The sequence below is a fragment of the Heliangelus exortis genome, chromosome 1 (genome assembly GCF_036169615.1).
Source record: "Heliangelus exortis chromosome 1, bHelExo1.hap1, whole genome shotgun sequence".
Lineage (NCBI taxonomy): Eukaryota > Metazoa > Chordata > Aves > Apodiformes > Trochilidae > Heliangelus > Heliangelus exortis.
The window spans coordinates 25,056,920-25,067,824 of record NC_092422.1 but is presented as its reverse complement, the minus strand read 5'-3'; the positions used below and the strand labels follow the sequence as shown (position 1 = coordinate 25,067,824).

The window sequence follows — 10,905 nt, the reverse complement described above, 5'->3', positions numbered from 1 at the left end:
GGTTCCTGCTTGTTATATTCCAGTATCAGGTGTTTTTTCCAAGTATTCAGTCAAGAGATTTCCAGACAAAAGTAAGAAGTCATCCTAGTTATGTTATGGCACTAGATTTATTAGAAACTATGCACTCTGCCATTAAGGGCAGTGTTCTGTATAATTCTGCACAAGATTCTTCTGGCTTGAAATGAACTTTAAAGCATGTTGATTACAAGGTTACAGGGCAGAATTGTTAATTAATGGCAAAATCTAATGAGAATATGGAAGAGAAACAAAGATTGCACTTTTTTCATGTAACTGTTTATTAAAGAAAACCCAGAATTTTACAGTTCATCTAGAACTGGACAACATTTATAGTCAAATACTACTTTTAGAGCTTTCCTCTATATATTCAATTTACAACCTATGAAAAGCACATTTTGTATTTCTGCACTGCCTGAAACATGATCTGGACATCCTTCTAGAGCACGATTAATACACAGGACAGTTGTATTTGTGACAATACTCATTTAACCAAACACACTGCCCATTGTTCTTTCTGTTAAACTCAGTATGACAGAAAAAATGCAACAGGGTACAATTCTGCCAAAAAATATTAAATCACCAGTGTAGACTGAAGAAAAGCAGCAATTTCTCTAATTAGAAAATACACCAACTGATAGTTTGACCCTGGCAGCATATAAACAAGAAGCATATAATCTGAATATTTTTCAGTGAATTCCATGCTGTTTCCCATGTAACACACAGTAACAGAGCAAGACTTTTTAAAAGCTCAAATATTAGTTTACTGACAAAGGAATGACCTATTTAACCAGTACCTACAACTTCTCAAATTATGCTACAACCCTTCTCAGTTGATGGCACATCATGTGAAAAGATGAGTTGTCTGAAACTGCATTTAATTTAACTTCACAATACATTAAATGATGTTTTAATACACAGAAACCTTTGCCTCCCTCTTTATCTAAAATATCTGCAGCAATTAAATCACACAATTACTTTGGAAGTTACTTGCTTATTTGAGTAATAAGCCCCTGAAATTTCCCTTCCATTTAAGCTTAATAATTGAACATGGAAGTCTAAACATGGAAGTTTAGGGAAAAAATAAAAGGATTAAAAAAAAAAAACAAAACAGTTTTTGTACTCACTAGCAACATGACTTTGTAGCAAAATCATAACACTGTGCCCACTTCCACAACATAGGCACTAAAATATCCAATATTTTTAGTATCTATTGGTCATGGTTGTGTTTTTACCCTTGTAGTATTAGCAACACCTATGGAGAAGTCCACCTTTCTTTCAGGAATGTAATATATGGCCAGCCTACTCTTCTACTAATCAGAAGAGAATCAGTGCACGAGTGAATATATTTTAATAAGAAAATGAAACATTATCTCTGTTTCAAAAAAATAAAATCCTGGGAAGTCATTCTTGCTAGCTTTAGAAAAGGCCAATTCATTAGTTGCATATTGGAGTTCCAAAATAAATAGACTTTTGCTGCAAGGCAATGTCACTTATTCCAAAGCTTTCAGTAGATGTTAAGATTTCCCAACTCGATCTCTGGGAATAATCCGTAGATCTGAACCATGCTTTAGAAATACATTTCCTAGACAAACAAACAAAACAGAAAGTGTTACCAAGCAAGCAAACAAATAAAATGCTACCTAAACAAACACACATATTTAAAAGAAAACAATATTAGTACAGTGTTTAACAACTTTGTAGTACTTTCTCTAATAAGCCAGAAATACAGATTTCTAATATTTCAAAGGAATTTCATCTTATCCCACTTGCTACAGAGAGCATTTAATTTTAAATAAAAATACCAGATCCAAAGTCATCTAATAGGATTTGAAAGCTAGGGTCTCTCAAACTGCAGTTCCATACTTGAATGTCTGATTTCACTTACACGCCCTCATTTCAAGTCTTGGAAATTAGTTTTTATTTCTCGGTAATTCTTTTTTTTATCTTGAGGTCATTCATGCATACACTGATTTTTAAGTCTCTCCTTGGTTCATGAATTTTTTTGCTTATAAATTCAAGACTTTAATTGCACTTTTCTTCCAGGAAAGTTCTCCACATAATCAAGCACAAGTTAGTCTCATTTTAGCATAAAAAACTGTCATGAATGTCATATTTATTACTGTGTAGCCTTAATCATAATGGGCTTTTTAAGAGGACTTAGTGAAGATTAGAAGTGTCTAATACTTAGAATATTTCCTGCATGTATTCAAGACTGTAATTCAGGTTGCTATTTTCTTCTAGTTAATGTCACATTTGAAAATGAAACCACACTGCTAGAAGTGCAGCATTATTTAATTGTTATGTGGAACTTTTTTTTTTTTTTAACTTCATGCTGCTACTACATAAACCAGACTAAATGTAATACTGAAATACCAGGATTTAATAATTATCTACCTACTCATCTTTGCGTTGACTTGTAAAAACAGAATAATTATATTTCTCTCCCAAATACTCCATTTTATGGACAAAGTACTCTCTCTCTCTCTCTCTCAAAAAAAAAAAAAAAAAAAAAAAAAGTATTTAATATTTGCCTATGTTATTAGTATACCGGAATGAAGTTACTCAGGATTGGAACTGTTCTACTTATTTCTACTTATATTTCATAATGAGAAGTAGAAAATCAGTTCAAAAGTACGTGTTACCAGTATGTGATCTGTTTTTAAAAATCTGCCAAGACCACATACTGAAGAGTTCTACAAAATCCTCTGAACACAAATCTGTCATGGAAGCAAACCAGAGAACTAAATTTACCAATCTAGGTGAAAGGTATCCGTGCTGCAATAACCATCATAAAATTCTAAAATTCTAAAACAGGCCACAGCTGCATTTCATACAGACAGCAGTTTACCAACCTCTCAGTCTGTTTCCACCACTAATATCACAGTGGTTTTATTAAAGTTACAGAATACTATTCTCTAAACTATGGAGGATTTAAAACTGCAAATAACACAGGAATTAAATGCTAAGCCTAGCTTTTTCAGCTTTCATTTCCCCTGCTGCACAGAACCACGTAGGGAGAATGACAGAAAGTTATACTTGGAGTACTTTTATTCAGAAAAGTGAGGAAATAGTGGAACAGCAAAAAACCTCTGAAATCTCCAAGGATTACAAAGATTTTATTCCCAGATCAGCCTTAGATGATTTGAAAACTGAAGTAACTGTTCAATCTACTGGAACTTTCATATATGTAAAAGAAAGAAAAAAAGGAGGGAAAAAGTATGTTTAACCTACTTAGTTTCTGATATATCAAATGATAAGGTTGAAGAGAAGATTAGATCTAAATGATGTCTTTTTACTTGTAAACTGGAGACAGATTTTGGTCTGGGTTTCAGGTTTGGTGCAGGTCATTTTTTGGTGGGGGTTTTTTGGTTTGTTTGGGGTGGGGCTATTTTTCAGGTTTTTTGGTTTGGTTTGATTTTTGTTGTTTATTTTCTTTGCTCTTGTTTGTTGCCTCCCAGTTTAAATGCAACATCACACAGCACCATCAGGGCAATAGTGCCTTCAGCATTAAAAAAATATAAAACCATATGCAATCCATGTGGCCAATCTTACAGCTGCAGATGAAATGAAGGCTGTGACAAAAACATTTTCCTTCTAGATGCTTTTGATTCCTGTGATCCTTAATTATGAGATGTTTTTTTATACTATTGCTGAATAATTCCTCAATATTAGTAATTACTCAGGAGAGGTAAAGCAAATCAACTGGAGATGTGAATTTAGTATTCATAAAGATATTTTCATTAATGAGTCAAGTAGCACTAAATACATTTAGTATGCAGGATCAAGCTGTAACTAGTTTGACCTACAAAGTGAAAGTGTATTTTTGTGGGAAAGAAACAGCAGAAGTATAACTTAACTTAAACATTTAAGTGACCACCAGTTTTGCCCAAGTATTCTGGAGTGGTGATGTGAAAATGCAGCTTTACATACAGATGATGATGTAGTAGCTAAACTAAATTATTAATTATCTGGTTTTAAATTATTAATTATCTGGTTTTTATACACTTGGTCATGGGATCATGACTCATGATCCCATGCATCAGCTGAGGACTGTACCTGAGGCACTACACTTGTCAAATCTCCCTTGGAAAGCCCAGGGAGGACAGAAAGCTCCAGTGGAGCAGAAAGCCAAACACTCAGTTGACCTTCATTTTAAATTTTGTTGATGCAATCACAAACCTCAGAAGTGGGTCATTACACTTAAACAGTTATTTACAACTCCAAGAAATTCCCAAAACTAATGTCAAGCATCTGCTCTCCTAACCACAAGATGCTTATTACATGTTCCACAAGGATGTTCTTTATACTATTCAATTTACACAGCTAAGTATGCTGATAATACCTTGCTTTCTTATTGTCTTTAGATCTGAAAAAAATGGTGTGGTATCTCCAGTAACAACTGGCAGAGAGATGGCATAAAAAGAATGAGATCTGGCATGCAAAAAACAGAGAAATGACAAGGCTCTATCAACTTCATCATATTTGTAAGCAGGAGCAATTAGATTCACAGTTTTCACAGGATGATTGTGTTGCACAAGCACCCAAGACATTTTTGTTATTTCTTAGTAAAAAGTTAGGAACCTTTCTTCCCTAATGAGATGCTCCACTCCATCATTTATTCTTGTTTCAAATGGTTGACATTAGATTACTGATTTCCAAATTAATTTTAAAGTACAGTTTTTCAACAATAAGTCCACAGAAGCCTGCTTCCAGAAAGCAGACCATTATTAGTACAATTCAATTTGTACTAATTTGTACTAATTCAATTCACCAATTGAATCCCTTGGTGAAAACAAGAGAGAGATCAGCAAGATCCTCTCTTCCTGAAAACATGCTTTTCAAAACACCTGGAGTTCCTGCTAAAAAACAGAGTATTGTTTTTTAAGTTTATCTCATGAAAAGTGCTTCTAAAATTGCAAATATTACTGAACTAGGTATAATTGGGAAAAAAATAGCTTTTGTTATTTCAGCAGCATGTAATTTCACTTTTTTGAAGTGCACACTAAATAGGTAAGCTCTGAAGATCAGAAGTGCCTCATTTTTTCCTAAATAAACAAACATCTTATCTACTTAAACACACTACATGGACTGCAGTTTCCAACTACTGGATAATGCTTCTCCCATTGAAGAAGTCAAAACTTAGAATATAAATAAACCCTGAGTGTTATGCAACAGTTTAAAAACAAACAACCCCAAAACTGAGCTTTTTAATACTGAGCTTCATAAATAGTAACTCACCTGCTGTCTGTGCAGGGTTTATTCCTATACCATCTAGAAAAAAAAATGAGGGGAAGATGAAACAGACATTAAAATTTATTACACCAAACTTACAGCTCAAAAATATACCAACAAGATAGAATCATTACATCAGGTCTTAAAGGAGCTATTTCCTATAACCAGAAATAGTTTTATTACAGCAGCTAACAGCCTTCAGAACAGATAATCCAAGACATGTATTTGAACAAAATAAAATTAATAATATCAGTGCTTTAATACCTTCATCCCATGCATAATTAATTTAAATAATACTGCAGTATTACCAAATTCAGACTGTAGAGGTTGTGAAAGAAGAGACACTTTTACCAATACCCCTTCACTGAAAATACAATACAAAAACTATCAAAAATACATATAAACTATATTCTTACCATTTGTTATAATGGCACTTGTTGCTGCAGGAACTTTAAACTAGAGGAAGAAGATTAGGACAAAATAACATAAGAGTCATAGTTAAAGCAGAAAATATATGGAGAATATTCACAGCAATTATAATTTTAGCTGTTTCTGGTACAAAACATGAAAAAAAGATTCCACCCCAGATTTAAAGATACAGCAAAATAAAGGTTTAAAGTAGAAGTTGATTAGACATTTCAATACAGCATGTGAAAATTTGCAGTATTAAAAAAATAATTAAATTCAATTATTATTTACTAGATAAAAGTTAAGCATTCACAAAGTTAAAAAAATAATAGTTCTTATTATACTAAATAGAGCATTTATGGACATGAATATCTAAGAAGCATACCTGTCGTGCCTAACAGGAGTTAAACAAGAACAAGCTTGAGCTAATCTTGGTTTATTTTGACCAGTTTCCTAGTTTCTTTCTGGTGCTATTGGGAGCTCTCCAACTGCACTGCTCCAAGAGTTCACTCCAGGATTTGTTGACAAAAGGAAGCCCTAACAGCATTGCATTGGATCTGGCTCCTTCCTCAGCTTTCCAACACCAGCCTCAGCAAGTCTTGAAGCCTCTCTCACTGCCATGTGTCTCCACAGTCCCTCACCTCCATGCACATCACATGCAGTCAGTTTTACAGTACAAAAAGCCCTCCTCAGGTGGGGCAGCACTGCCTACGGCCTTCAAACTGTTTCAAAAGATCTGGACTGAGACAGGGCCACCAAACCAAATGATTTCTCAGGTCTAGAGACAGGCAGGGCCAGAGAAAAATCCTGCACTATGTGATGTTGTTGAACCACACAGGACAGGAGGGGTAGGGTGGGTGCAAGTCAATCAGTGCTACTTGGTTGGTCTGAGGATGAATGGTTGCTCCTTGGGCTTCCTTTACTTAGCACCATGAGCAGCCCCTGAGGTTCAAGACTGGTGTTTCAGCTCTGAGCAAGAATCAGTGAAACTTCCTCATAAAGAGCTTCATCCTTCCCTACATATTATATATATAAGGGCAGGTAATTATGAACACCAACACTGAGTGTTTCCCTGAATGAACTGCAGAGCACTCCCATCTGCTGAGGTCACTTCAGCTGTGCCTTTCAGGGGTATTCACTAGCCACACTTCCCTCATTTTCTAACTGCACAAATCAAGAGTTCCATCCCCAATTTGCAGAAACTAAGCATTAACAGTAATAGAAACCACACTTGGATTGAGTACTTCATTAATATACTGAAAAACTGTCTCTTTTTATCTCCAGACACAAAAAGTTTAACAGATTTTTAAAAAACTTATTATTTTATCTGTATCAGGTATGCCACCTCCTCATCTTATTGGGTGGCATGAAAATAGTGATTTCTGCCAAAGATAAGTTAGATACCAGTATCATTGTGGGAAGGTCATAGGGAAAGTAACAACTTATCTTCAGAATGGGACTTGAATAATGAAATTGATAAAACGTATTTAACAGTAAGAATGTAAAATAACAAAGCCATCTCAAAACAGCTCATGTACACAAATAATATGCTGAGAAAAGCAAGCCTTCCTTCTCAGTTCCACTAACTTAGGGAATCTTGACTTGGCAGTCTAGGAAGCAATCTTTTAACAGGTTTGGGTTTTGTGTTGGGTGGTCTTTTCTATATAATAGGAGAAAATTAATTTATAATGCTTGAATAGTGGTACTAATGTTAATATTAAGTCCTGCCTCTTGGAATGAGTCCATCTCCAATTGAAAAAGTAAAAGACTGTGACACAAAAAAACCTGAACAAGCAGGAAATATGCTTAACTTATGTAATTTTTCAATGAACTGGTTTCTGTTTTAACTGATACCATGGATCTTTCATCCTAAATCATCTGAAAACAGCCCAAGATTTTAAATTCTGAAGTATAAAGTGCCTCTTTTCATTTCTTCTCTGTCTCTTCTTACACACAGCAAGGCACAAAAGGAATGGACCATTCCCAGTAGGATGGAGATGTCTACTAATTTTGTGACATTTTGCTTTCCAGTAGGAGAATCTATCAGGTACCTAAATATTAGGTGCATAAGAGAACTGTGTGACAAGCAGTCACTGAAGCATCACTTAAAATTCTCTTATTACCTCCTACTATCCTGTGTTAGAAGAAAACATTTTGTTCTCTTAGCCCATAATACTGGGCCAAACAGCAATAACTGTCATCTATATATTCAGCACATGAAAATCATTACAGCTTTAATACAGGAAACTACCTCTTGAAATAATTACACATAAATTGCTGCAATATAGTTCTCAAATTAAAAATCCATCCTGTGGCTGGGTGTAAATGTACAAGCTTTCTGTGATATAAAGTCAAAGGGACACTCAAGTAGCAAAACTCTGCATTCAGTTGATAATCCTTGGCTAGTTCTGAAACAAAACTGGATTAATATCTAGCCCCAATCTCACACAATTTAAAGACTGCTTAAAAAAACCCTTTTAAACTGATAACTGAGGCTGCCACCAAACTTTCTCCAATGTTAGGAAATTTATTTGTCAATATTTTGTTTTTTTCAAGTACTGTGCAAATATACACCTGAGATGTGTACCAAATATCTCTAACACATGAAAGAAAAAAACCCAACACACAACATCACTGTCAGAATAAACTTTGACAAATGTTGGAAAACTATAAATAAATAAAAACTGCAGAGAGCACTTTTTCCAATACTCCAAATTTCAACTTACTTTTTTTTTTTAAAATTTTCTCTAAGACAAAGAAATTAAGAAATAAGCAAAATTTGCATTATCCAAATTATCACTGCCAAATGTGCATACTGGGAAGGGCTGTGACTGCTACAAATGACTGAAACTTCCAGAGATCTCCCCGTTTAATGAACAAGTTTCCTTTCACTTGGAGTTCTGCCAGTCAGGAATTGTGTGCAGTGAACTTTGTTTGGTGCCATGAAAGTTAATTCAGAAAGATTTACTTAGCAAAACTAACCTTTGACAAAGCACTGTGACTGCAGCTTGATATATAAGACCATTCTACATCATGGCTACAGTTCTGCCATTCCAGGGGAATCTGTAACAAGGACTGGAAGGGAAAGAGGACTGACTGCCTCTCTTGGAAGCAGCCCACAACTATGAAAGAAGCAGCAATTCAGAGTTCTATTGGACTTTGCAGTCTAGGTCTCCACACATGGATTGGGTGGGCATAGCTGCATTATCTCAGATTGAAAATAATTGGGAAAAAAAAACATTAAAAAAAAAAAGCAACTGAATCAGTAGATATCTTTAACAGCCTTTAATACTCTGTTAAAGTAAAGTTACAATAATCCACAAACTGCCCCCTCAGCTGTTTTTCTACTAAAAACTTCTGTACTAATAACATAACAAGACTCAAGATACAGAGTCTATTGTCCTTCCCAGTGCTCGAACAAATGAAATTTGCAATTACCTAAAATTTTCCAAATTTTCCTAAAAAGACAGAAGTAGAACTGCAGGAACAGACTTTTGGCTGAATTTGTTTGCTGCTTAGATGAAAAAAAGCCATCATGCTTCTCAACACTTTATTTTATTTAGACCCACATGAACATCTCTGATTCTCAGTACACTTAAGCTGAAAAAACCAGTGTGCATTTCTTCAAATACATTATTTGGGCAATTTAGGAACCTGTTGTTTTTGTATTGCATGTAAAAGATCAAACACTCAGAAGTCAAAGAACACATTATCAAAATTTGATTCACTTAAAGCTCTTTTTTGCATCTGTCCCATATGCTTCATTTCACTACCTTCTACAATCAAAAATTATGTATCTTCCCAAGTCAGAAATTACTAAAACAGAATGTCAGACAACTTTAATAATTTCCTGAATTATTTTACAGAACTTCCTGGATATTCTACATAAATAAGACAAAATACTAAGCAGCAGTATCTTTTAATTTTGCTCACTATAATAAGTTTTTGTATTATTGATATAAAATGGTTTTAATTTAACAGAAAAGAACAGAAAGTGTACCAATACCTGCAGTTGATGCGTGAAGTATGCAAGAACTACTAAATTTAGGATTCTGAAAGTTTTGGCAGGCCCTCAGTGACATCAGTAAAGTTTGTGTCCTCACATCTCTAATGAGGATGCTGAAACACCCATTGCATTTTACAACTGGAAAGCTTTTGCTTCCAGGAATGTTCAGAAGTTTACAAAGCAACATCATGACTCTACTTACTTCTTCTGCAGCAAACTTCAAGACAGCTGTGAAAGGTGTGCTTTCAGGAACACTTAACCTGAAATTACAATTTAAGTACATAGGTGAATGCTAAGATAAACTGAAAAGCAACTCTATTTTTACAAATTGCAGATTAAATTTTTTTTTTTTTACTTTTAGTAACAATAAAACTCTTGTCAAAGATGTGAACATCCTATATTAGGCCTAGATCCACGACTAAAAACCAAGGCAAAGGTACACGTGACAGTAAACAAGAAAAAAACTCCAAGAGGTGAGTTACCACCAGAAACCCACCCCTCGTTTCACACCGAGGGAGAAAAATGCCTTTTCCAAACTCATGCCGGAACCACGTCACGACGACCATTAATCCACAGGGCCGCTCAGGAGCGCGTTATGTTTGCGCTGCCGCCCTTTTCCACGGCCTCGTCGGGTCACGCAGCAACAACACTGCGCACAACCACCCGCACAACCACCTTACCCAACCAACCACCCGCACGACCACCTTAGAATCATAGAATTGGCTGGGTTGGAAGGGACCTCAGAGATCATCAAGTCCAACCCTTGATCCACTACCGCTGCAGTTACCAGACCCTGGCACTGAGTGCCACATCCAGTCTCTTTTTAAATATCCCCAGGGACGGAGCACCCGCACAACCACAGTACCCGCACAACCCCCTTACCAAACCACCCACCCCCCCGCCCGACCGCCCGGCCTAGGCCCGGCCTGCTGCACCACTCACACTTTGTAAGGCAGCCGCGGGTCCGAGGTAAGCGTCACTTTAAATGTGACCTTGGACCTAGGGAGAGCGAGGAGAAAGCATGGGGTTAGGGCTGGGGAAAGGGGACATGGGACATCGGGCAGGGGTCCCCTCACCCCGTCCCTCCCTTACATGATGCCGCTGCCCAGCGCCGCCGCTCCTCACGGACACGTCAACACCGCCCGGCGCCTGGTGGGGCCTTCGCTGCCCCTTTCTCTTCCTGAGCTGCTCGCGGCGCGCCTGACCGGAAAAAAAATTTTAAACATGCCCCGCAGACTGCC

At 36.3% G+C, this 10,905-nt stretch overlaps 1 protein-coding gene across 1 annotated transcript; it reads right to left on the bottom strand.

Moving 5' to 3' along the window:
• Positions 1 to 272: 272 nt before the first annotated feature.
• UFM1 (ubiquitin fold modifier 1) lies at positions 273 to 10,888 on the bottom strand. The gene is made up of 6 exons (XM_071738134.1): positions 10,757 to 10,888; positions 10,607 to 10,663; positions 9,867 to 9,924; positions 5,667 to 5,706; positions 5,257 to 5,289; positions 273 to 1,600 (listed from the first exon to the last, which is right to left on the bottom strand). Coding segments are annotated over exons 1-6 (258 nt in total). The 5' UTR covers positions 10,759 to 10,888; the 3' UTR covers positions 273 to 1,532.
• Between the last annotated feature and the right edge of the window lie 17 nt (positions 10,889 to 10,905).